The sequence below is a fragment of the Drosophila arizonae genome, chromosome X, assembly GCF_054131065.1.
Source record: "Drosophila arizonae isolate 15081-1271.41 chromosome X, UAZ_ARI_1.0, whole genome shotgun sequence".
In the NCBI taxonomy this organism is placed as follows: Eukaryota; Metazoa; Arthropoda; class Insecta; order Diptera; family Drosophilidae; genus Drosophila; species Drosophila arizonae.
Window position 1 is genome coordinate 2,231,773 of NC_142927.1, and position 27,956 is coordinate 2,259,728.

At 41.4% G+C, this 27,956-nt stretch overlaps 1 protein-coding gene across 11 annotated transcripts in view; it reads left to right on the forward strand.

The window, feature by feature from the left end:
* Positions 1–27,956, forward strand: part of Fas2 (neural cell adhesion molecule fasciclin 2) — a 97,219-nt gene that overhangs the window by 60,927 nt on the left and 8,336 nt on the right. For 6 of the 11 annotated variants that reach the window (XM_089474253.1, XM_089474254.1, XM_089474252.1 and 3 more), the window contains exons 3-8: positions 5,075–5,249; positions 5,370–5,417; positions 12,841–13,004; positions 19,504–19,628; positions 19,709–21,199; positions 21,266–21,449. In XM_089474253.1, the coding sequence (XP_089330379.1) occupies positions 5,075–5,249; positions 5,370–5,417; positions 12,841–13,004; positions 19,504–19,628; positions 19,709–21,199; positions 21,266–21,449 (2,187 nt within the window). Of the gene's footprint in view, positions 1–5,074; positions 5,250–5,369; positions 5,418–12,840; positions 13,005–19,503; positions 19,629–19,708; positions 21,200–21,265; positions 21,450–25,568; positions 27,707–27,956 lie in introns of those variants that run through there. The other 5 variants (XM_018014643.2, XM_018014644.2, XM_018014645.2 and 2 more) reach the window with 2 other exon arrangements.

Here is a 27,956-nt window from a genome sequence, read left to right on the forward strand (position 1 = left end):
TGACAGAGGAGGCGTGGCAACTAGTAGTGGGTGGCTGGGTGGTTGAGTGGTGGAATAACATAAATCAACATTTTTCGTTGGCAAACTTTTCGGCGCAAACAAAAATATTAATTTGAACTTTTCCACGAATAGAAAAATTATGGGAGAAATGAATTCAGTTTAAATCTCACTTAAAGCTTCAAGACTTCAAGTGGGCGTGCCGGTGTGGGTGGGCAGCACTTGACCCTATATAAAATAAATGCATTTATGTACATATATATTTAATTTTAATATTTTCCCTTTTTTATATCGTTTTTAATGCGCAATTGTTAATTGTTTTTCAACAATAATTTTTGTGCCTGGGCGCATTTAATGGCAAAAAAGGACGTCAAGGAAGTGCCATATGGTGCCCATGTATGTCTGTCTCTCTCTCTCTCTCTCTTTCTCTCTGGCCATCTCTCTCCTTCCCGCCTCTCTTTTGTTGAGTGTCAGGCATATCGCCTGCGTCTGCATGCGATAATTCTTAACCGCTTGTTTATTTATGCGGCGCCGGAAAGCCGCCCACAATGCACACACACACACTCACATGCTCACCCACACACACACACATGCACACACACTTTATCTTTGGGGCGCCTCTTTATTTATGCTGCATGCATTTACAAAAAAATAAAATAAAATAAAATAAAATAAATATAAATTAAGCATACGCCCGGTGCAACAGCCGCCGTCGAGTGCTTTCTAGCATCGCGACTTTTGCCACTCCAGCGCAGTCGAGCATATTAGCTAAGTGCCAGAGCTGAAGTGACCTCCACTACTACACTGCACTACACTACACAACACTACACTACAGCAGGCAGTCACCCACTCATGCCAAGCACCGTTAAGCGCGTTAACCATTTCGTTTAGCGCACAGAGTGCGAGGCGAAATTAGGTGGATAATTCATTGTGGATTAATTGATTGGTGGGAAAGGAGAGCGATAATGAGACAGAAAGATAGAATAAAGGCAGTGAAAGAGAATAAAAGAAATGCGAATTGAACAAATTTGAATAATTTCTTTGTTAGGATTGCATTATACTCTCTCTTTATCTGACTCTCTCTCTATCTCTCTCCCTCTCTCTCTTTCCGTCTCCCTTCTTTTTGTTCTTTTTATGCTGCTTTCTTGTACTATCCTACCAGCTTCTCTCTCACTCTATGTGGCTCTCTTATTCACACTCAGCTAATCTCGACATCCCTTTTTGTCTCTCTCTATTATCTCTTTTTTTCTTTCCTTTTCCTTTGTCTCTCATTCTCTCCCTCTATCTTATATGCATATATATATATATATTTCTTATCTGTCAGATCTCTCTCTTTCTCTCTCCTTCTCTCTCTCTCTCTCTCTCTCACTCTCTCTCTCTCTCTCTCTCTTTCTCTCCTTCTCTCTCTCCTGTTCCTTGTCTCTTCTTCGGTCATAATTTCCATCTGTTTTTGGTGTCAACCTCAAGAACTTCGCACAGAAACGAAATGAATTCAATTTTTATTCTTCCATCTCTACTTTATTACAGAGTATTCAAGTGCTTTGCATTTTCTTCCTCTTGCTCTCCTTGCTGTTGTTGTTGTTGTTGTTGTTGTTGCTACCATTTTGCAGCACTGCAGCACATTAATTGGAATGGAAAGTAGATGCAGCGTTGCATATAAATTTCTCATATTTAATTTTGCGAGCCACTTGACGCTGCTTTTTGGCATTCAGCGCTCAGTTTAATGCCAAAGACCACAATTTATTCATGCTGCCCCAAACAACAGTCATGAACAAAAAAAAAAAAAGAAAGAAAAAACAGAAACACGTAAATAATACAAAAAATAAAATCCAACTGCAAAAGAACATATTAAAACTATCAAAAAACAAAAGGGGAAAATAAATAAATAAATATCAGAGCAACAAAAATCAAGAAGAAGAACTGACAAATGTGTCTGATGGAATACCCTGGAAATTGAATTGAAGCAGGGATGTAGAGCGAGGCGCAGCATCTCCGATTAGAGCTTAGAGATTGATGAAGTTGATGAGAAACATAACGAAAACAAAGTGAATAATAAAGATCTGTATATATAGAAAGATATATATAGTGAAATAGAAGATATAATAAATATAGAACAAACATTGATTGGGATTTAAAATAGTTTCTGGTCTTCTATTGGAGATAGACCCATGTTATTCTGGATGTAATGGCAGAGCATTTCAAATCGTTGCCTCTACTTCCCGTCGATATATTGACTCTACTAGACTCGAATAAAGTCTCATCCAGCTCTTCGATTCAGAAGCTCCATCAGATTTTTCTGCTTTTCCACACTCTGCTCAAATGGCGTAACTCTTTGAGCATTTCAGCATCGACGTGCTATCGATAGTTCAAACAGCTGCTGCAACACTGTTATCGGTAGGAATATCACCCGTATGGGGTCCAAGAGAAGTTGACTCTATGCCGTTTTTCATTCTGATTTTGGGGACTGTGATGAATAACAACAAGTTTGCTTCGTATGCAAAGGGTATTCCAAACAAGAAGAAGAAGAACAGCAGTCAAATGAGTGTCAGCATGTGTGTGTGTGTGTGTGCTGCGCACTCATTTACATTAAATGAATAATGCACTCGAGTGTGCACTGAGAATCTGTTCCGTGTTTTTCTTTTTGCTAGCTATCTCTCTGTGTCTCCCTCTCCCTCTCCCTCTCCCTCTCTCTCTCTCTGCGAGAGAGGTTTGGTGGGGGGCTTAGCTATAAAGTTGTAAGATAAATGCACGCTGGGCGCCAGGCAAGCGTGTGCCACACGATTGTGCCCCATCAACTGCGCTGCGCTGCGCTTAGCCGCCAGATGGGCAGATGAAGCCCCCGACTCCTGCTGCTCCCCCCGCGCATATGCGCCCCTCGCACCCTTTGTTGCCACTGTGGCCACTGACCATTGCACATAAATTTCACTCTTAAGTGCCGCACATTAACCGCAGGCTGTACCTCAAAGCAGCAAAACCCCTCGGCAGCTCCAGTCAGCTTCTTGGCTGTCGCTTGCTGAGATGACTTTGGTCTCGGCCAGGCGGTCGTCGCTCCAATAAAGTGTCAAACAAATAGCCAAGGCATTTAATTGTAATGCTCATGAAAATGAAAATGATAATGAAAACGACAACAACAACAACAACAACTACGAGAACAATAACAATAAGCAGCAGCTGCAAAAAGTTGTCGCTTTAAAGTTTTGTGAACTTCAACTTCAACTTGAACTTTTGCTGTGATCCCAAGCACGAAGCGTTTAATTGACCGCAATTAGCGCAGAGCCAAAGAACAATATGCAACTTTTTTAGCTTTTTTATTTATTTATTTTCCCTAGCTGTTGCAAACAGTTGTTGCATGTCCCACACACACACACACAAAAAGTGAAATGCTTGACTTTTGGCTAGAGTGTGCGTGACTCACAATTGCAGCAAAAACTCAAAACTCGAGTCGAGAGAATTGCAGAAATTGTTGGAGGTGTGCAAAGTGTGAAACAGGAACTACTCATGGCATGGCCCAAGGGTATTCTATTTACATCAAATTTGATCGCTCTAGCTCATGAATTGAGCGAGGTAGGCTTTAGTTGTATATCGATTTAAATCGAAAAGTTATCGACTATTGATGGATTTGCAGAGGGACGGATGAATGGATGGATGAACAAACTCTCCATAATCTCGTCTGTCCGATCTATCCATTCCACTGCCCAATCGTCCGTCCCTCAGTTCTTCGGTTCGATCAACTTTCAAGGCTGCTCTACGAATATACCCTACTCGCACATTTTCACTGGGTATATCGAGTTGAAATTTATAAATATTGTAAAAAATAAAACGTTACAAGCTTTGATTAATTATGTGCAGTACTGAAATTGTTATTTTTCACCCGCTCTTTAATATTGCACACCAATTTGTGCCATAAATTTGCATAAAATATCAAAAAAATAAACAAATGCGAGAAAGAGCAGAAGAGAGAAGATAAAGAGGGAGAGGGAGAGGGAGAGAATTACATTTTATGCAGCCGCGCTGCTGCGTACGTTAATTAATAATTTACCTCTACGCTGTAATTGTCTGTTTGCCAATGGGGCAAATGGCAACAGTGGCCCCGCCCACCGCCCTTCGCCCACCGGCCACTCCGCTCCCTCCCCCACAGACACGCGCGCACACTGTGGCAATTAAAATTAATTTAAATTTGAATTACTCTCACAGAGACACACGCACACATGCACATGCATGTGTATGTGAAAGCAGAAATGAATTCAACAAGCTTATTAAATATTTAAGAGTTAAATATTTTAAATGCAAGAAACAAAGAGATTCGCTTTAGACATACATATGTATATGCAGCGTATGCTCTGCTTTCTGCTCCGACTCTTTGCTCTCCCTCTCTCACAGCTCGTCCGTCGTGCGTCGCCTGGCCGACAGCTTGGCGCTAGCAATCAGCTGTCAACCAAATATAACAGAGTTAGTTGGAAGCGGACTTGGAATGCTTGATGGAATTCATGCGGAATTCGCTAATTTCTAAGAACAGCAAGGTCGACTTAGTCCAGGCCTAGTCGTTTTATGGTACTTCCTCCTTTTATAGTACTTCCTATTGTAAATATTTCCTCCTTTCCATCCCTACGTCTGTCCATCCCTCCATCTATCATCCTTCCCTCTGCTCATCCATCCGTCTTTTCAAGCGTCTGTCCATTCTGGCTTTCTTCTGTCCATCGCAGCTTCTGTCTTCCAGCTGTGTAATGTAAGACCTAAACCTGTCTATTACTAGACCTATCTACCTCTCTGCCTTCCCTCATTGCACATGTAAGACCTAGAACCAAGATCCCCACACAGGAAGGTCCTACATAAGCACACACATTTTAGACCTTGCATGATCGAAATATAGTCCAATGGCTCACTTATATTATATTATATTATATTATATTATATTATATTATATTATATTATATTATTTTCCTTATCAAACTATTCTCTGCATTCAAAGACTTGCAGAATTGTCCTACTCATATACCAAGTCTAGTCCCTACACATCTGAGAACTTGTACACAAACTAATTCGACTTTTGTCTGTTCTTCATCTTGTTTCTCCACAGAGCTATGCAGCGCTCAGCAGGAACCGAGGCTGCAGATCTATCCGACACAGGAGGTGCAACGCAAGCCCGTTGGCAAGTCGCTGATATTGACCTGTCGCCCGAACGTTCCGGACCAGGCCCTGGTTACCGATCTACAATGGAAGGACAATATGAACAACACTATTTTGCCCAAGCCGTAAGTTCCAGATTATTGCGCAGGCCTTTTATCTATCCCCCTGTCTCCCTATATGTACATGTATATAAATATATTTGTGTGTGTATAAATGACACAATCACCAATTTGTTCTTCCTGTAGGAGCAATTATGATCCACTCTATGATTCCAAGGGCAATAAAAAGAATGTGTAAGTGCCGACAACAACAGCAAAAGCAAAAGCAAAAGCAAAACCAACAACAACAACAACAGCTAAAGCAATAGCAAAAGTTCGAATAACAGCAACAACTACTCGCATAAGCAACAACAACAATAAACGTATAAAATTCCCAATTTGTTGATATAACGAGCACGTGCCCGCTCCTCTTCCCCCTCTCTCTATCTCTGTCTCTCTAGCTCTGTTGTTTTGTTTGCCGGCATGTTTTGTTTCCAAAGTATTTACAAATGTTTGTTTTGTTGTTAACTACATAAATTTGTGTGTTCTATTCATGGCCCTACGCCTAGGCTCTAACGTAGCATTCACATACCAAAACGTAAAACCCATCCATTTCATATGATGTCATGCAATGTGAACTAATAGCTGCTCTCATGCCGCATTAAATCCTAGTCGTTGTCTACTAACCACAATAGCAACTCCATCAAATTGCATAGTACGAGTATCGAGTAGCTGAACTGAAATAAAGCTCCGTCATTATTTGAATGTTAGTAATACGCATGAAAATGAAACGAGCGAAGAGCTCCAAAGCCAAAAGTCGTGACAATGATTATTAACTTAACGCTAATGCAAGGAGGAGCGCAGTCAACGTAATGTGCCTCAGCTGCAGCCAACTTAACGTACTCGAAACGTAAGCAACGCCAACTTAACCCACTTGAGATTTTGTCTAGCGCAGCCAACTTAATGTGCGATAAAAATAAGCGGAAATGCAGCGAGCTTAACATACAAAGCGAACGCAGCTGCCTAGGTGCCCATGGACCACCGTCAAGCGGCGAAGGTAACAAGCTCAACGGAAATAAACCTAATGCACTCATGCCCCCTACGAAGCCGACGGCCATGCAGGACAGGAAATAGTGAAACGCAGCCAACTTAAGGCAGCAGCAAAAGGAACTTGGCAAGCGCTCAAGTGCGGCCAACTTCACATCACTGGCTGTGGCGCAGCCAACTTAACTCGAATCCTTGTGTGCGTGGGTGTGTGTGTGCTGCCAGATCGTTTGCCCTTAAAGTGGCCCGAGCAGAGCTTGAGCAATCTGTGCAAAAATTGTAAGCAGCAGCAGCAAAAAAAATGCCTTTAAGCCTCAAATAGCTTAAATCAAATTTTAGACAATTTTTTGCGGACTGCTGCCAGGACTCGGCCGAGCACAAAAGGGAAAACGTGTTAATTAATTTGCCTAGGGGCAGGTGCGCAGCAAGGAGGTCCGCGCAGCGAGCTGCAGGCGACGACGTGGCCTAGGTAGGAGCCATACAAAAATGCTGCCCGGAGGCATTTTAAAGGCTGCTCTCAGTGAATCGGCTCACAGATTCAATTGTCTCGCTCTCCCTCTGACTCTCCTTCTCTCTCTCTTTACTCGGCTATCTGTTGCCTGGCAATTACACTGAATTTAATGTTTATATCAAATTAATTCGCTCACACGAAATTTAAATATGCAAACGAAAGTTTGAGTTGAATTTCCTGTTAAGCAATTTAATGACTAAAATAGGCATTGATTTATATTAAATTGAGTTTTATTGCAGAATAGCTTCATAGTCTAAAAGTGAGCTACAAGTTTCCCCCTAGAATCAGATCTAAGCTGGACTTAAAGACTAGGACTCGAATAGCGAAACATGTGCTGAAACTGAAGTTAAGCTAACAAGAAACAGATCTGAACATGATCAAAACTCTGGCATATGACTTAAATATCTATAGTGCAAAAAGGAAGTAGTCTGCCTTTGCTTATCCTCTGGAATAGCTAAGTTCTTATAAAGCTTTCAGATGGTATGAGTCATATAAGAGCCACAAGTCTATGTGCAGAGAGAAGCTAAATAGTCATGCAGATTCCAGCTCGCAGTTCAATTAGTTTTGTCCGTTTACTCAAGCCCCCAACGAAGTCATATATAGAATCTTTGATCAATTTATAAATGGAAGCTGAAGTAAGCTTCAAGCCAAATTAAGGAAAAGTTTGACCGGCTGTGTGAAGCTTCCAGACAGCTATATGAACTTTAAATGTATAATCGAGTTTCTATATCTCGAGTAAATCTATGGTAATCCCAAGTCACTACTTATGTTAGTCAACCCTATGCCAGGCCTCTAGCTCAAAAAGTAACTCCAGATAAAGCAAGGCTATATAAATAGATAAGGACTCCACATATAAAACCGCTACACAAAGAGACATCAACAATTTCCGTCAGCACTGTCTCTCAAGCGTAACCCAATATGCCCCATTGTGGGAGCTTGAACGAGCATAAAAACACAAACCTAAACCGAAAGCACATTTCGCTTAGCGTAGAAACTAAAAGAGTTCTGACCTATGTCCCACCGAGAAATAGGCTTACATATAATCGACACAGATAGAGAGAGAGAGAGAGAGAGAGAGAGAGAGAGAGAGAGAGAGAGATATTTGGGAATGGTTATTGAGCTTGGCAAGTTTTCAATTTTCGTGCCGTTAAATTGGCGCATTCTAGGCGCACGCACGGCCCGCCCGCTTGGCCGGCCCAGAATCTGTGATGAAACAAAACCGAAAAGTCTGGCAACGCTGGCTGTTAAATAAACTCCGCGCACACACACACACACAGTTCAGGCAGAGATGCGCGAAGTGCTTTGTGTGTGTGAGGGTGCGGGCGTGGCACATGTCACGCCCACACAATACGCATTGGCTGTGGGTGCAGCGCTGCGTTGATTCCAAATGAAGTTTTCGACAGGCTCCGGCAACGCGCTGCATACTTGCAGGCGCAAAATGTAATTAAGCTACCAAAACTGGGCAAAAACCGCGCCACGCCCCCACGCCCGCACGACCCATGCGCCTCTATCCAACTGCCGCATTCCGGCTGCTGCTGCCAAGTTCGAGTTAGTTTTTTGCAGCCCTGACCATGGCCGTTGGCCCCGTTAGTCGAGCATTTGTCGGACGTTAGGCTGCAGCTACAGTTAATTAAAGCGATTAAGCTGCCCATCGAGCTTTGTGGCTGGCAGCTGGCGCGTCTCTTGGCCTTTTGATTTTTGAGCCGCACCGGCTCATTGCTGATGCAAGTTTGCAGCATGCAGTGCCACACATCGAGCGGCTTATCGAAATGCTGAGTGGATGTGCAGCGCGTTGCCCTGATAGCTACTCCGGCAGCTATCTAGCGCAGCTCCTTCTGTTTGAAGTGATCTGTGCTTAGGCTCTATCATCAGCAATAACCTGTCTATTAACTACTGACAGATCGATGTCGACCCTTAACTATAAGTTTAAATCTATCTTCTCTCATTGTGGTTTAGCTACAGGGGCAATACACAGACTTAGGGTTCTCGTATGTGAAGTCCTCTTGACCTATTAGCTCTATAATAATCCCTAGTGTGACTCAGTGAAAAGGTCCTGCTCTACATATGGCCGCATTCGAAGCTAGGGACTTGAAGATTGGATTGGAGACTTGTGCTTACCCTTGCTGTGCAAAGATACCCCCAGCTAGAGGGGCAAGTGCTTAGATCTAGCAAGGTTTAAGCACTCGGTAGCGTCTGACTTGCCTGTGATCTACAGCTCTACCACTACCGTCTCTATCCGCTCAGCTCAATCATTAGTCTGTTCCACTTCAATTGAACTCTATGAAAACTTCTCGCTTTTATGCAGTTTTCATTGACGCACTCTCTGTCAACCTCTTCCTCCCCCTCCCTCTCTCCCTCCCTCTCTCTTTAAGTCGACTCAATCGCTTTGGTACATCGTAATTGTGCCTGATTTGACACAACTTTTGTGCGCTGAAGCGTTCGTCCTTTGGCCAAACTGCAGCACTTGACTTGCATTGAGACTTTAAGCGTCGCCCGCAACTTCCCGCGCCCTGCGCTCAATAGCAACAACAAATGAAGCGAGCTGAAAGCCAGGCCAGAACAATAACATCTTTATTCGCATCTTAGCCAAACGAAATGCAATAAAAAATGTCGTAGCCTGCCGCAAGGCGCCAAAATGGCGACAGCAACTACCCCTAACAAACTTTCCTCTCTCCCTGCCTCGTCCCTTTTTTCTCTCTCTCTCTCTCTCTCTCTCTCTCTCTCTCTCTCCCTCTTTTGCTTTCTCGATTCCCCTAAAGACAATCAAAAATTTGATTTTTACGTATGCGTAACTGTTTTTCGCTCTTGTTTGTTTGCCTTGACTTCGGCTGCCTCCGCCGCCCCTTGGCGCCTCTAACTCCTGCCGCCCCGCCCCCCAGCCCCCCTGTGTTTCCACCCTTTGCTCCAGTTTTCTCTCTGTGTGCGCGCCGTTTGGCGCAATATTAAAAATCCAGCGCAAATATGCAGCAAAATTTATCCCGCAATGTCTTCCGCTGTGCGTTGCGGTTGCCATTTTGTTTCCTATTTTCTTTCAATTTTTCTTTGCTTTTCCAAAAAAAAAAAGAATGGAGAAAAACAAACGAAAGAAAAGAGGCAAAAATAAAACCCAAAATTTTATTTTTTATTTTGCATTGTCGCTGAAGACTTTTTGTTAGCATAATTTTCGGTGCTGCAAACATGTTTTCTCTTTGTGTGTGTGTGTCGAGTATTGTGCATGTGTGTGTGTCTGATTTTGTCAGGCAAACATATATAACGCGTCGTTCTTTGCATTTTTTGACAACGATTGCGAATTGCAAATCGAACGCAGCCTGTGCTCAATCTCACGAATTCCATAACACGCACACATATACTCACTCGCACACACACACACTTCGGTGCACTGTCAAAGGCAAACACAATAGTTGAAGTTAAGCTGCAGTCAAGTTGAAGTAAAAAGTTTTTAAGCACCTCAAAGCAAAGATTCAATGCTTTCGCCTAGTTCTCATTTCGAATGCTTGTTTATAGTTTATGAAAAATGCTTTTATTTATATACAATAAATATGGACTGTACGAAATGCAATCCCTTTTATTTGATTTGTCTTCAATTTGATTTAAAAGTCGTGCTTTCAACTAGGTCGATTTCTCATATTGCATAGGAGTTGTTCAAAGTTTGCCCTACACTCTGCTACTAGAGTGAGTGAAATTTGGTATTCGTTTGCTCAGTCACTAGCAATCCTTACTCTGAGCACCTCTTTGGCCTCAGCTAGGAACTAAGACTAAAGCGCAGCCCTGCACACTGACCTTAAGATGCCGACAATTGCAGAACTGATGGGCCGACACAGCACAAGGTAGTTAAGGTCTACTGAAAAATCCATAGAAAAATAGCTAACTATGTTTCTCTATATATGCTAAATCGATAAATCGAGACTCGCTGCTCAACAACTTGAGCTCAACTCGCCACTGGAAGCTCGATCTTATTCAGCGCTTCACACAACTATTCGCTAACCGTTACTGACTAGGCGTTACCTGCTATTCTTCACTCGCCAGTCTTCTTCATTTCTCTAACTCGCTGCAGTGCGTACTCTAGCATACATATTTAGGCAATACAGTAGAGTCCAGCTATAACAGTTATGACGCTGATAGCGTCCTTACAGGTTATTGCGACGAAAATTCTGGTCCCTAGACAAGCGTTTTTCGGGTATATCAACGATTGCTTGAGCGTCGTTATAGCCGGACTCTACTGTATGCCTAATGTTTCGCTGAACCTAGCCACTAAAGAGAGTTACTCTACTCGTTGTGCTCGGTATTCGACGGATACTTAATCTGTCATAGATGTTTAGCACTATTGTGCAGAAAGCTACTCGTTCACTTCATATAGCAGGCTACTCGCTACTTATCTCTCGTTACTTTTGCGTGTATTCGTCGATACAAACTCTAGCTATTGATAGGTAGATAACTTGTGTACTTCAAGAATGTTTGAGCTCGCTACTCGTCGCACTTCACTCGCTACTCGTTACTAGCTTCTCGTTACTATCCACTCACTGCTAGCTGCTCGCTGTCTTCTCCTAGTAGTTCTCTTTGCCTCAGTCAGTTACATACATATGTATGCAAGGAATTGCTAGTCGTTAGTCTCCAATCACTACTCGCTGCTCGCTGCTTTGGACTATTTGGTATTTATGCCTTTTTGGCTTTAGGCAGGCACTGGTTCAGTTTGGAACAACTTTTGCCATAGCCAAAAATTGTTCATTTACGTTTGGCTCGAAACTTTTCCAGTCTGTTTTATTTTTCAGATGGAGTTTTTTTTTTTTTTTTTTGTTTTTTTTTTTGGTGGGCGGTTGGACAAGGGGGAGGGCTTACTGGCTAGGCTTACAAAGTGAAGCCATAATAATAACCGCTATGCATATTTAGTTTTGCGCAACAAAAGTTTTTTAATTAATTAGTACGTGCCTTGTACAGCCATACCCCAGCCACGCCCCGACGCCTCCTCCTGCTCGACATTCGGCACTTGGCATCAGGCAATGGTTATGTACGAGTATTTTCCTAGTTTTTTTTGGCAATTTTTATCCAAAAAGTATTGAGGAGGAGGAGCAGGAGCAGGAGGAGGAGGAGGCGAAGCAGTTGCTGCTGCAAACGGCATACGGAATGGCGCAGGAGATGGCGAAAACTTTTAATGCGCAACGCCTGCGCGTATGGCAAATTGTTTTGTCGCACATGCACATTTGGCCAGGGCGGCGAGGGTTGCCAGGGTAATTGCGAAATTTGTGCAAATTATTCCGCACGATACGCGCAAAGTTCTCGAATTTCGCCCTCGAACCAACAAACGAACGCAAATAGTTTATGCAGTTAACTGCAATCGAATGTCCGACTCCAAATTTTCATTAACTGCCAAATATTCATGAATGGCCTGCCGCTTAGAAATGTGAATAACCCCAATGGACTGAAAAGATTTGAATATTCCCTACTCATACGGCAAATCTCAAGGAATCTTTGAGAAATGTGCGTGTTATCGATAACTTTAACAGCGGCTGCAACATGACTATCGGTTAGAGTATCACACTCGCCTTGCGCCATTTATCTTCAGCTTTGCATCAATTTTTATTTGCAACACTTCAAGAAGAAGCGTTGCAAATATGCCCAGAGCCTCTCAGCTTTACAACTTTTTAGAGAATTTATGCAAATATTAAGATTCCGACCCGAAAAAAATGTTACTTTTGATGTTGCCCTCAGGGCAATGATGTTACCCGTTAGGAGAAAAAAAAAAACAAACAAAAATAAAAACTGTTGCTTAAGCTAAAATAAAAAAGTAAAACGGATATATATGATGCCACGCCCCAGAACGCAATTTTCTTTTAATTTTCTGTAATTGTTATGACCAAAAGGAAAAGCAAAGTGGGAAATGGAATGCGTGGCATGCAAATGAGAAAAGATGCAAAGGATGAAAACCCAACAGCAGCAACAGCAACAACAACAACAACAACAAAACGCAATCTACTAACAACGACAATGCTCATAACAATTATTATAATCATAAGCATCAACATTATATACAACAACAACAACAACAACAACTTTCATATTATGCTCTACTAATAATACGAAACAATTTCTTTTATCTCCCTCTCTCTCTCTCGCTCGCTGCCACAGCACGGGACGCAACCATCCGCCAATGTACACGGAGACGCTGCCCGGCGAAAGTTTGGGCCTGATGATTACCGCGCTCACCAGCGAAATGGGCGGCAAATATTATTGCACGGCTTCATATGCTAATACCGAAATACTCCAAACAAGCGTTACGATTAAAACTTATGGTAAGTAGCAATACTTTCTCCACCTGGCCACCTGGCCACCTGGCCACCCACACAGCCACACCCACCTCTTGTGTGTAAGTAGCGCCATCTGTGTGTTGGCCCAGGAACTTTTCAGGCAAACTGGGCCCCAATCAAGTTAGCTGGGATGCTGCACTGATAGTAGAGATAACTCTCAAGTACTCTATCGTCACCTCTCTCTCTCTCTCTCTCTCTCTCTCTTTCTGGCATGAGTGTAAACCTAAGAAGTTGCAGCTCTAAAGATATTTTTTCTTGCTTTCCCTCTCTCTATGTCTCCCTCCCTCCCTCCCTCCCTCTCTCTCTCTCTCTCTCTCTCTCTCTCTCTTCTCTCTCTCTCTCTCTCTATCTCTATCTCTCTGACTCCCTCTCTCTGTCTCTCTCTCTCTCTGTTTCTCTCTATCTCTCTGACTCCCTCTCTCTGTCTCTCTCTCTCTCTCTCTCTCTCTTAATATATAGATATTATCACACTCTATCTATCTGTCAAATCTCGTTTCCTTTTTCCTGTGCTCACTTTTTCTCTCTCTCTCTCTCTCTCTCTCTCTCTCTCTCTTCTCTCTCTCTCTCTCTTCTCTCTCTCTCTCTCTCTTCTCTCTCTCTCTCTCTCTCTCTCTCTCTGGCCCCCTTCTAATATATAGATATTACCACACAGTATCTGACTGTCAAATATCGTTTCTTTTCTCCTGTGCTCACTCCCCCCCTCTCTCTCTCTCTCTTTTCCTGTAACTTCTTTGTCTTTCCCACTTCTCTTTCTTTCTCTATCAATCGCCTCGCCCCTTCCACTTCACTTAACCCTTTTACTGCCTTCTCTTGCTACTTGAATTTCCCTCTCTCACTCTTTCTGTCTCTCACTTCTCTTCTCATATCTCTCCCTCTCTCTTTTGTGTATATCAACTTGTATCTTTTTATCTCTTTCTCTCTTAATCTCTCTCATACAAAAAGTCCTTAAATGCTTTACTTCAAGCATGCCACCTAAGCTGCACACCCATTATAATAATCAAAGTAGTTCAACCAGAATGTTTCTGTTTCTGAACTGATAAAAAGGAAGGAGAGGCTGAGTCATACAAATATTTATCCATCCCTGCCAAAAGAAGAAACATTCAGAACATTTTACAAATGACATAAATGACAACAGACAATGGAGAGAAGCCCTTTGATCGAATCAAGCATTTGCTAGTAAATAGAATTTCATATACATGTATAAAGTAGTCAAAACAAACAGCTTTTTGTCATCTGTGTGTGTCAGCGACACTCAAGTACAGTTGTGCACAGCGGTGCTCTGGCCAAGAGGAAAACACGTTGACTTTAGTTTGATTTCGATTTTATTGATGCATTGTGAGCGAACACAAAAGAACTACAGCTCAAATGGATGGAAGTCCAAACAAAGACGTTACCAATAAACAGCATCAACAGCAACAATGCTCAAGCACAACAAGTGCCACACACACACACACATGCACACACACACACCCACAGTTTGCTGGCTCGTTAACTTTGCTGTGCGAAGCTTTAGAAAAGTGCGCATAAGTGGCATTGGCGTCGCTGCCAGCTCTTGGCTGAAAACTTTGACGAAATTGATTTTTCTAAGCAATTTAAAGTGCACACGAACCAGTGCAACCTATCAGCCCATCCACCAGCCCTAAGGTGCCCCGCCCTCGTCACCCCTTGCCCAAGCCGCCAGCAAGAACTTTTAACGCTTCGACAGGAGCCGACATCGATTGTTCAAACAGAACGCCAACAGCTCTCTGCCTCTACCTCCCTCCCTCTCACTGGCACATGTGAGGAATTTACTAGCTAGAGTTCCCAGTATCCCGAGCGTTACGTTTCGACCAGCAGTAGGTAGTTCACTCGTACTATATGCAATGCGTTTGAAATGAAATCAAATATTTTGATACGCAAGAATTTAAGGCAGCCAGGCCAGCCAGCCAAGCAGCCAGGGCAACCAAGTCAAGGCAAGACTAGGCAGGGCAAGGCAAGGTAGGGCAAACCAAGCCAGTGTTGTTAAACGTTGTTTTCGCACAAACAGAAGGCGACTGGGATTTGACCCAACGGGATAGCCATGGTCCATATTTTGTTTATTTTGGCTATTGTGTGTACACGATGTCGAAGCGTCGAGCGAGGCGCAGTCAAAACAAGACAATACACAGTGTTGAACAATGCCAAACAGTCAAGCCAGTTAAGGCTATGTAAACGGCAACGAAAACGACGACGACGACGACGACGATGGCGGCCAGTGATCCCATATAGTTTAAAGCGTTGTGATTTTAAGCCAACTGCGAATAGTGTTGGTAAACCCAAACAGTGCTTGCTAAGACTACAATAGATTTCAACAATATTTCCATTGTCTGCCATGTGTAAAGGATACAAGCTGCTTACAGGATAAACAGTGTTGGCTTGTACAAGACTGAATTAATTCAAGATACAGTGCTGTAAAGCATAAAAGAAATGCTTATAGACTGCAACAGTGTTGGCTAATGTCCACTGTGTTGCCTGGGGCTGCTTTAAACTCGTTTAAGCTGTCGAAAAACTTGAACTGCTGCGCTCTAACATTCAGATGTATTCGTTTACAATTTGGACAGTGTTGTTAAACTTGCAATTATACATATAGCAAACTCAGCTCGATAACGAGCGTGCGTGCGTGTGTGTGGGTGGGTGGTTGGGTGGTTGGCTGTCATTGTATGTTGACAGCACAAAAGTTGCATTTAGCTAAGCAAATAAGTGTGAGAGGGGGGAGGGCGTGGGGGAGTGGGGAGAGTGAGCATAGAGAGAAGTGCAAATTGCGAATAGATGTTGAAGTTGCTGTACTTCTACTTGCGCTCCTCCTTCTACCCCTTCTTCTTGTCAAGCAGTTGCAACTAGCAGCTGTAGGTGCCATCCGACTATTTACACACATGGAGACTGCTTCGGCTGCTGTTGCTACTGTTGTTGTTGTTGTTGTTGTTGTTGTTGTTGTTGTTTGTGGCACTGAGAGCTTAATATTTCAATATTTATGCTTTTAATAAATGCATATGCTGCAAGCAAACTTCCGTTGCAATGGCAACTTCCGATGTTGCCAAAAGTGCGCTCAACTCTTGCCCTGGACTCTGACTCTCCGTGCCCCTCCCTGCACCACTCTCTATCTCTCTGTCTCTTTTAAAGCTCTCCGATTGCGATTAAATGCTGTAAAATATGAGAAAAATCCGATGTCTTAATGAGGCCAATTAATAGTGTGTGTCCACTTTATATTCCACATTCCATAAATATTTGAAACTCTTGTTTCTTTTCATTGAGTAAGTATTTAAGCCGATTTCCTTTGGCCCGGTCGCCACTGCCAAGTTAACTAATTGAAAAACTGTCGAGGCCGAGTGAAATTTAAGCTTTTTATGCCTCAACTTTAAACTGTAGAAATCTCTTGAAAGCATTTGGCACTGCCAGAAACCTTAGGCCTAGGATGGGACTTAAGCCTAGAGTTTGCATTTTCAGAAACATTTCAACGTCGAATATTCTGCAAATTGTTTATGGAAAATTGTGTTTATGGAAAATTGTGATTAGTTTTTGGAGCAAATATTTTTCAAAGAAATTCAAATCTACATTAAATTTATTAATATAAAAAGCAAAAGACAGAAATTTGCGAAGTATAAATTATTCTCTGAATAGCTCTCCAATGAGACCCTGAACACTTTCTGTATTTTGGCCAACTTAGTTGAGCGCTTTAACAAGCTTTTTGGCTGCATTTCCATGGCGTCGGTTGCTAAGTGGAAAAAAGAGGAGAAATTTATAAAAAATATATGATATATAGCTGGAGGTAGTCTAAGTGGCAGTCGCGATGCAGTCAAGGGGAGAAGAGGCGAGGAGGCGAGGAGGCGAGGGCTGCAACGTCGTCTTGTTGATGGAGTGGAATGTTACAGAAGTTTTGCCTTATTTCCTGAGCGGAAATTGTGCAGATCACTTTGCGGCCGCAGAGCAAAGCGCAACAAGAGCAGAATAAGGATGATGAAGCTGCATGTGTATGCCAGTGTGTATGCCAGTGTGTGTGTGTGTGTGTGTGTAGCTCAAATATTTACAGTTTATTTATAAATCAGTGTAATAACAAGCCATCTGTCTATCTAACTCAGCTGTCTGTTGACTGTCAAACAATGCACACAGCAAACACAGAGTGGGAGCGAGGGAGGGAGGGGGTGAGTGAGAGAGAGAGCGAGAGCGAGAGCAAGTGCAGTGGGTGCAAAAGGTCTTTTTTCAAGCCAAATCCTGCTGTCCGGCCTTTTTATGGCCAAAGCCAAACGGGAAGTTGTGTTAAAAAACATTTTTCCATTTCCCAATTTTATTGGCATGCCTCATGTGTCTCCTTCTCTTATTCTCTCGCTCTCTCTCTCTCTCTCTGTGTGTGTGCAACACATAAAATAAATAAAAGTTGCTGTCTGAAAATGTTCCTTAGCCGGACTCTGAGCTCAAGCCAACGGCAAACAAACTGCAGCTGCTTTCGCCTCAATGTTGCTGTTGTTGTTGTTGTTGTCAGCATTGTCGCTGCGTGTGAGATTTTGTTGTGCAAACACTTTTCGCTGACGTCTGACAAACAACAACAACGAAGCACACAGCAAAGGAAAATAAGCAAAAAGATGAACTAGTTTACGATTTCATTATTAGTTTGAACAACGACAAGGACAGCGTCGGGGCACAGGCCAAAGGACACGAACCAAACACCGGCATCGACTCGCAACTTATTGAAAAAGTTGCTCCACCCAAATATGGTGTATATATGTATGTGTATATATGTAGGCTATATAAAAAATTGAAACTGCAGCAAGTTATTAAAAATCAGACAGCAGCAATTGGATTTCTGTTTGGGTCTCGGTAACCACAGACATTTTGGGTGGCCCCAAAAGCTGCGCCAGCAGTAAACAGCTAAATAAAAACAATCAGCCAAACTGTGACAACAGTCAACGAGTTGGAAATGGATATAGCAAGAGAGGGAGAGAGCGACAGAGAGAGAGAGGGGGGGCGAGAAAGAGAGAGTGGATAAGCGAGCATTGCTTTAAGCTGCGCCAACTACGTGACTTGGGACAGAAATATGAAATTCATTTAACTGAAATTTGAAAGATTTGAGGGCAGGATTACTAGAGCTCTGTGTGATTGATTAGACGCCAGTCTCTCGCTGCTGAGTAGGAATTATTGTTGCAGTGCGGATTACCCAGCTGGCCAAAATAAACTTTGACTTATTTAATCTATTAGAAAACTTACTAGATTGCTTTTCACTTGCTGCTCGCTCGGCACAGAGATACTTACTACCCTTCAGCTTATAGTTGAGCTAAACTAGACCTCAACTTGTTTATACATATTATAGAGAAGAGCCCTAAGCAAAGAATCAGCATCTAGAATTTACAAATTGAAATCCACACTCAATTTCATACTACCTTAGGATCGACTTAAATGTAATTTAAAGTCTAAAAAATCGAACTGCTTTATCGAGCGTCATTGAACTGCACTGCTTACATGATCCCACATCGAGTACAGTTGAGCTCAATTCAACTATTTGGTAACTAAAGTTGAATGCCTAAATCAAATTTCAATTGCAGGCGGCAATTTTGACTGTGTTTATGGAACCCTAAGAGCTTCCACCACAGTTACCAGAGAATGTATCGATGCTCGAAGCAAACTAGAAAATTTTTAAAGAATCTCACATGACATCACATAGAGCAACTCGAAAATGCTTTACTATTTGCTCCAAAAGCAATTTGTCAATATTTATGGCTGTTTAGGGCAATGCGATTTCTATGCCAAAAACTCGCCTTGCTATCATTAAGCCAAATGAATCGCACAAAGTCACTGAACTGTGCCAAGGAAACTGCACCTGCACAGCTCTGCACAGCTCGTCCTCGTGAGAGGTCCTCCTCCTCTTTGCAACGTGCCCCGCATGCAAGTGCCCCAGCTCAGAGCAGCTACTGTACGGATATTAAACAGTTGGTTCTACAAAAATATTTTACTTTGCGCCTTAACTTGGCTGTCTCAGCTTCGATTTGCTGGCTGACTAGCTGACTGGCTGTCCGAATGTCCGAACTACGAGCTGCGCGCTGCTGTGTTTGTGCTCAAGTATTTGATTTAGGAATTTGAGTTTTTTTTTCATTTATTTTTTATTTATTTTTTTTTTTTTGCAATTTGTGCTGCTGCTACTGCCACAGAGATTTATTGGCATGCCACGACGACAAGCGACGTCCTCCGACAGCGTCGCATTCGTCGGGCTCGTTAGTGACCCTTCGAGCGCAAGAGCCGCTGGATTGCGGCAAAAACTTGTTGTTGGCCATGTTGGGTCATGTTTTGGTTTAGTTGAATGCCAGGGCTAACAAATACGTGAACATATCAAAGATTTCAGCTCGAGCTTGGGGCGTGTGGCGTGGGGCTTGGCTTTTTTGGGGCTTCTTTGCCTGTGCCTTCAACAGTTTGCTTGAAATTATATTACGTATACGCCACGTTAGGCAAGCTTTGTTGACATCTCGTCTTTTCATTGCAGTGGCCATTACCTGGACAAATGCGCCAGAGAATCAATTTCCAATACTCGGCTCCGACTATGTGGTGAAGTGCGAGGTGAAAGCCGATCCCAATCCAACCATTGACTGGCTGCGCAACGGCGACCCGGTAAGTAAACATATATAAAGCTGAAGCTGCTCCTGCAGTCCCACTGCATCTCTCATCTCCCTCCGCCTCGCCCCTCACAGATACGCACAGATGCCAAGTACGTGGTGCAGACACATGGCCTATTGATACGCAATGTGGCCGAGACCGACGATGGCATCTACACCTGCCGTGCCGCGGTTATTGAGACAGGCGAGCTGCTGGAGCGCACCATACGCGTCGAGGTCTACATTGCCCCGGTGATAACCCATCTGCCAGCCCAGCTGGAGGCTGTCGAGGGCAAGCCGTTTGCTGCCAATTGTACGGCCATTGGTAAGCCCGTGCCGGAAATAAGCTGGATCAAGCAGTCGGTGCAGCTGAATGTGGCCACGGCGGACCGCTTCACGGTGAATGCCCAGACGGGCCTGATGACCATCAGCTCGGTTACCCAGGAGGACTACGACACCTACACGTGCATAGCCAGGAACGGTGCCGGCGTCGTCGATCAGAAGACCAAATTGAACGTGCTGGTGCGTCCCTCCATCTACGAGCTGTACAATGTGACGGGCGTTAGTGGCAAGGAAATCGCCATCACCTGCCGCTCCAAGGGACGCCCCGCACCGGCCATCAGCTTCCGTCGCTGGGGCACCGAGCAGCAGTACACGCCCGGCATACAGATGGACGACGAGCGCATTACCCTCGAGCAATACTTCGATGACGAGCGCGGCGAGAGTACGGGCACACTGCGCATTGCTCGCTCTCAGCGCACCGACGACGGCCTCTACCAGTGCATTGCGAGCAACAAGGGCGACACGGCCTACAAGACGGGCCACATTGCTGTCGAGTTCCCACCCGACTTTTCGCACATGAAGGAGCTGCCGCCAGTCTTCAGCTGGGAGCAGCGCATAGCCAACCTGAGCTGCCTGGCCATGGGCATACCGAACGCCACCATCGAATGGCGCTGGAATGGACGCAACATCAAGGACATGTACGACACGAACCTCAAAATCGAAGGCACCGGCCCACGCAGCGATCTCATCGTGCATCCGGTGACGCGTCAATATTATTCGGCCTACAAGTGCATTGCGACCAACATCCATGGCACCGCCGAGCACGACATGCAGCTGAAGGAGGCGCGCGTTCCGGACTTTGTGGCAGCTGCTGTGCCACGTCAGCTGACCGCGACGACCATTACCTTTGACATCCGTGGTCCGCCCACAGAGCTCGGCCTGCCCATTCTCGCCTACAGCGTGCAGTACAAGGAGGTGAACAATCCGGACTGGTCGACAGCCCTGAACCGCAGCTGGTCACCCGACTCGCCCTATATCGTCGAGGGACTACGCCCACAGACGATGTACAGCTTCCGGTTTGCGGCACGCAATCAGGTCGGCCTGGGCAACTGGGGCGTCAATCAGCAGCAGTCGACGCCGCGTCGCTCGGCGCCCGAGGAGCCCAAGCCCTTGCACAGGCCCGAGCAGAACGACAAGGAAGAGCCGGTGGTAGTGTCGCCCTATTCCGATCACTTTGAGCTGCGCTGGGGTGTGCCCGCCGACAACGGCGAGCCCATCGACCGCTACCAGATCAAGTACTGTCCGGTAAGTGGAGAACAAAGGCAATCCGTAGCTCGAGTGTGCTTACATATATGTGATATCGACTTGCAGGGCGTTAAGATGGCTGGCACCTGGCATGAGCTAGAGGATCGCTGCAATACGGTCGAGGTGGTTGAGACCACGTCCTACCAGATGACCGATCTAAGTGGCAACACGTACTATCGCATCGAGCTGAAGGCGCACAATGCCATTGGCTATTCGTCGCCGGCATCGATCATTATGAAAACGACACGAGGTGAGTCCGATTCAGCTAATAACAATCTGGGCACGTTGCTCTATTCGGCTGGTTTCAATTCTGGCGTCAGTTCGCTACACAAACAACTCACAATCACAACAACAAGAACAGCAACAACATCAACAACAACAGCAACAACAACAACAATCATTGCGCTGGCCACAACAATCAGCATTACCCTACTTAGTGCCCTAACCACAATGTTAGCCTAAAGCGAAAACAAATCGAAGCGATCCACATGTATATCGATAAATCGGTTCGATTTCTTTTTGTCTTTCAATGATCATAAACCATTTGCATTAAATCTAATTGAAATATCTATCGAGAGTAACAGAAACAAAAACAAAAAACATTAGCCTGAATTCGATAACTATAGTGTTTTCAATCGTACGTTATCGATAGCGAGCACACTTGATAACTATCAAAATCAAAAACAATACCAAAACGAAAAGCCGATAATCAGCCCTTATCGATAGTAAAACACTATTGTTGTTTGTTGTTATCGATAGCCAAACTCGGGTAAAAACAAAGTCTATAACGATATAATTATCGAGCACTCTAAACTGAGAATATCTAATATCTATTCGGCCTTAAATCGATCATGATTAGCTTTTCGAATATCTGTAAGAATCAATCAAATATATCCTTAATTTTGCAACGATAGCATTATCGATCACTCATTATCGATAGCGTATAACTTTGAGTAAAACGAAATCAGCAAAAATACTTACGCAAATTTTTGAATATACATGCATACTATTTCTTAATATACAGATATATATATACCTAAATTTATATATATATATAGATATACATATATAAAACAATTTTTGAACGTATCCAACGTATATATATATAAATTATAGCGAGTACAATAACTTTTGCATACAATTTTTTTGTAGTGTATATTTCTTCTACTTTCTTTTTTAGTTTTTTGTTTTTAGTTCAGTGTAAAAACCAAAATATTTTCTCTGCTCACTCTGCTCTTTCTCTATTTCTCTCTCTCTCTATAAACTTTTTCTGATTTCTATCGATAATTCTGCAAGAAAGTATCCCAGTTATTTCTGACTGTGTAATTTACAGTTGTTTCATTTTTTCGCATTTTTCGTTCCATTTCGCTGTGAACCTTTTGCATGCTCTCTTTTTTGTGCTAATCTAAAAGAACTAAGGCTAATTTCTGTGCCACGCCCAGCCCCGCCCACCGTTACAACCTCCCATAAATTGACATTCCAGCAAAAGAAAAAAAAACAGCAAAATATGATGTGAACTATGTCCCTGGCACAAGTTCACTGCATACTTTCAACTGGCGTTGTACAACACTGTTTCCCTTTCCCTTTTTTCTATTCTACACTGAGCTAAGAGTCAAGCAAAGTACGCAAAGTAAATATTTGCTCAACATTTCTCACAAGTGTTGTCCCGCTCACACTCACACACACACACACAAATACATCATCACTCCCACACCCACACACACACACACACACACACATGAAACATCACAGAATTCCATTTTGTTTAAGTGTCAACGTCAAATTGTGTTGTGAGCTCTGCGCGCTCTCTCTCGCTCCCTCTCGCTCTCCCATGCTCCCAACTCCTTTGTATACCGTATATTGTAATATTTTGTGTGAACTGAACTTTTTTTGTGTTTTCTACTACAAATCATAAGCATTTACTTAATTATTAATTTAAAAATTAAAAAAAAAATTAAAATTTATTATTTTAATTTTTTTTCTCATAATTTAGTTCAATTAATAAATTTTTTATATTTTTGTGTGTGTGCATCAATCACAAAAGTTTTTCACGTTTCAAATGCATATTTTTGTAATAACAAATTTTTAATACAAAAAATATATTTATAAAAACAAAAAAATCAAGAATTGTAATAAAACTCGAATTATATATACATATATAAATATATAAATAACAGATAAACAGATATATATTTGCATATTTATATCGTTTAACTTGCTTAGTTGTGCTTCATCCATTTATAATTTTAACTATTTTTTTTTTTGTCAATTTCTTTAGTTAAATATTTGTATTAAGCAACAAAGATGATATCAAAACAAAAACAAAACATTATTAATTAATAAATAAATATAGAACAACAAATTTGCAACTGTTTCTTTTTTTTCCTCATATTTTTGTTAAGCATCTGTGTATTATGTTTGTCTACCTGTCTCGCTCTCTCTCTCTGTCTTTCTTTCTCTCTCTCTCTGTTTTTCACTATTTTCTACAGTGCGCGCGTGTGTGTGTGTATGTCTTGCTCTAGTAGTTGTTTATACATATATTGCTCGTCGTGTCTTAGCTAGCAAAACTATCGATTGGAACTATCGGCCAAGTGCATTGCACTGAAAGACTATCATCACTAGTTTTTGCTAATCATTGTCTATGTGTGTACATGTACGTGTGTGTGTGTGAACTTTTTATACAGCTCGCTCTGTCTTTCACTCTCTCTCTCTCTCTGTTTCGCATTCTCGCTATCGCACTCATTTCATATTGCATTATCATATTCATGCTCCATATATTATTAATATATATTATAATTTAGTATAAATAACTAATTTAACCTATACTAACTACAATTTTATGTCTGTATGTATATATTATATAAATATATATACATATATATATACTACATTTAGTCTAATACTAATACAAACAGTAAACACTTTGAGCGTAGCTATCAAACTGTAAACAAAGCAATGCCAAATCAAACAAATACACTTACTAATCTCTAATACTTAAACAAATACAAACACGCACACACGCATATATATATATATATATTAGACACACACACACACACTAACATTATGTTTGAGCGTCTTTTTGATCGTCGCACAGTGGGGCCTCTGCCGGCAGAGCGTGGCAAAAATCAAAAAAGTGACTTTAAGCGATTTTTAAAAAGTTGATGTCATATGAAAATAAATCGATCTACTGGTTTGTAGCCGAAAGATTTTTGAAAATCGGTCAATTTTAAGGGTAGTTATAGCCCTTCAAAATTTGGGAAAGTGGCAAAGTTGTGAAGAGCAGCGTATTTTTGTGAAAAATGTGCCACTTGTCAATTGAATTGTAGGAAAAATCTTGCACCAATTTTGGCAGTGTTGGTTGCGATTTAAAGAATGGATTATTACTAATAGAATACAAAAAAAATTATGTTAATACGATTTTTCATTGCAGAGCTGGTTTAAATTTACTAAACCTCTAAATTTGACCATTTTTTTTTACCTAAAGTAGTCTATATCTTTTGAGTTCCGCCGAGTTCCGAGCACCGGTATATATACACGTGTTAAGGAAGATATCCTCTTTAATATAAATAAAACTTTGGCTGCCACCAGGTGCCACCCCGGATTTCTAGAGCAAAAAACTGACCCAAAGTCGGCATAAAAACGCACAAAATGTACTAAAAAAGGTCAAATTTGCATGCAGATGACTACTTTACAGAAAATGAAAAAAAAAAAAAAAATTTTTTTAAATTTATTTTTTAATATTTTTTTATTTGTTTTGTTATATTTATTGCATATAATTTAAATAAAATCAATTTCAACAAAAAAAATGATAGTTTTTCATAGAAAAACATACATTTTAGGACAAAAATCACATTTTTCAGGTTTGAGGTAAAACTGTGAAGCACCCTGTTAACGCATCACCCTGTATTTTAACCTATTTATAGCTTGAAGAATTCTCTGTCGAATGCTTTTTAAATTTTTGAAATATCTTGCTTGATTCAAAAGTTATGATTTTTGCAACGCAAAATGAGCAAAGGCCCCACTGTGCGTCGTCGTCGTCTTTTTGAACTTATTCAATGCAATGAAATGAAAAAACCAACCAACAAAATCTTCTTTTGTGTGATTCCTTTTCTTCCTATTTTTCTTCTACTACTTTTCTTTGTTTTTTTTTTCTCTCTTTTACGCTGTGTGATATATGCCAAACAAAACAAAATCGAATGCTTAACAACAAAACAAAAATGAAATGAAATTCAACAAACAACAAAAACATATGTACCTCTACCTGTACCTATACCTGAACCTATATACGACTTGTAACTGTACCTGTGCCTCTGACTCTGCCTTTGCCCTTGCCCGTTCGCCTTTATCCCACCAATCGCAAACACAGACAAACCCTACCCGTACTCATCAAGCAGCGCCACGAATCGACTGCTTGGCCAACAAACTGCTTTACAACGGGCGATGCCAATGCTGCCGCTGGGCCTGCTGCTGCTGCTCTCGATGTGTCTGCGCTCTGGCTAAGCAGTGGCGCAAGCAGTGCATGCGCGGATCAATCTGATGTTGCTTTGAAGCCTGCTAAACGTGTTTTTTTCCTAATCTATGGACAATTGTATATAAATAATAAGCAAACGAAAAACAAAATACCAAAAATACCGAAAAACCAAATATGAATTATACTTAATTACATACATACATACATATACATACACACAGATACCGAGACATACTAACATACATATTAAGCTATAGTAGCAACAGCATATGAGAACTAATTATCTAACTATCACTAGAATGTTACGAAAATAACTGCTCAATAGACACTATGATGATTCCATTCAATGTACAAACAAGCCGCTAAATGCCAAAAGAGAAAAATACTACAAAACATACTAAGAAAGCTAATACCAACACATCGACATAGCCACATACTATGGGGTGACCAAAAAAAGAGCGATACTCTTGCCGATAACTATAGTTAAGCTTCTACTTAAGTTATCGATAAAAGAGAGAGAGAAAATTTGCCATTTGATTAGAAAGAACCATATAAAATTAGTCTTACTAAGGTCTCTTACTAAGAGTCGTCTTTGTGGAAATTTTAATAGATATTTCTCAAAACATTGGCTCTATGTCACCCGGACATACATGTACTTAGCCAAATCGAACCGATTACCAAAATCTAAGTTAACTTAGCGTTTTAGCTGTCCGTCAGATGCAACTCAGTTTGCTGTTTACCAAAAATACCGCAAAATACCAACAAAAAACCAAAACAAAGCCACGTGGTTTAAAGCACTGCCAATCAAAAGCAATTATTGTTGTTATCGATTCTTTCACTTGTTTGTGTTTTCGGAGAGGGTATGTAGATAACCAGGCTCTGTTATAGTTAAATATACATACATATATATATTTACATCAGATATATATGAAGAAGTCTTCAATTTTTATCAGGCTTCCTTTCTGTTTAGCTCAAAAAGAAGATGTAGCAGATAATGATGATGATGATGAAGTTATAAGAAGAAGAGACCACACCACCGTGTATAAGTATTACAAGCCCAAGTTGTTCCAGTTTATGTTTCGGGTAGTTTGAATTTGTTTTACATTTTATTCTCTATTGAACGTATACGTTTAGGGGACAATAAGAAACTGAAAGAAAACGAAAAAATTAATCTAATAAAATACAAAAATTAATAAAAGTAACTAAGAACTTTAGTAATACCATATTGAGGGCTAATCTGAAGTAATTAAGCATATATAAGACCCCCACAAAAATGAAAAGAAATACCAACAACATATGTTTCCAACTACGAATTTTTTTCACATGGTGTATTTAGCTTAATGTAAATGTTTGTGCTCAATGAAATTTAAGGTTTATAAACCATATACATATACGTATATAGATACATATGTATGATCTATAACTATGAAAACTAGCAAAGAGAAAATAAGATAAAAAAAAAAACAGTTCAATTTAGTAAAAATATTCCTTGTATACAATTTTTAGTCAAACGAAAGCCCCAAACTTTTTCTAGCCAAATATTGATATATATATAGACATATATATATATATCGTGAATTATATTTCCAATTTGTAACTTTACCATATACAAAAGTTATACATATATATATCAGTATACATATAGTATATCTACTATAGTTAGTGAATAATTCAGCCCGCCTAACGTTGCTGAGCAGATCGTATCGTAATCTCCATAAAGGGGGATATGTTTTTTTTTTTGTATCCTGTAGCGCAAGCAGTTGATCAAGCAGTTAGCTAGCTAATGCCCAACTGTACATAAATGTTTTATAACACTTAGCTAAATGTCAGACAGTCAGTCAGCCATCAGTTCAATTTTAATGCTACTAAACATGAGTACTCTACGATCGGAGAGACAGTTCTGCTCTCCCACGCATTCACACATGCTACATACACACACACACCCACACACCAAGCAGTAGAAAAAAGTGTAATATAAATGTTGTAAGCAGTCGATAAATAAAATGAAATAAAAATGATAAATCGAAATCGAATTATGCAAAGTTCATTTTGGATAATAAAGACAACTTTAAGCAAAGAAAAACTTGAGAGCTCTTGTTATCGATAACTCGTTTATCGTACGACCAACCAACGGCCGTGCAGCCCAATCAAATGCCGACAGGTAATATGGTTATGCAACAACTTTAGCTCGTTAAATACATATTAATCATAACTAATACTAGTTTATTCTCTATCTCTCTCTCTCTCTTTCTCTCTCTCTCTATCTATCTATATCTTAATACA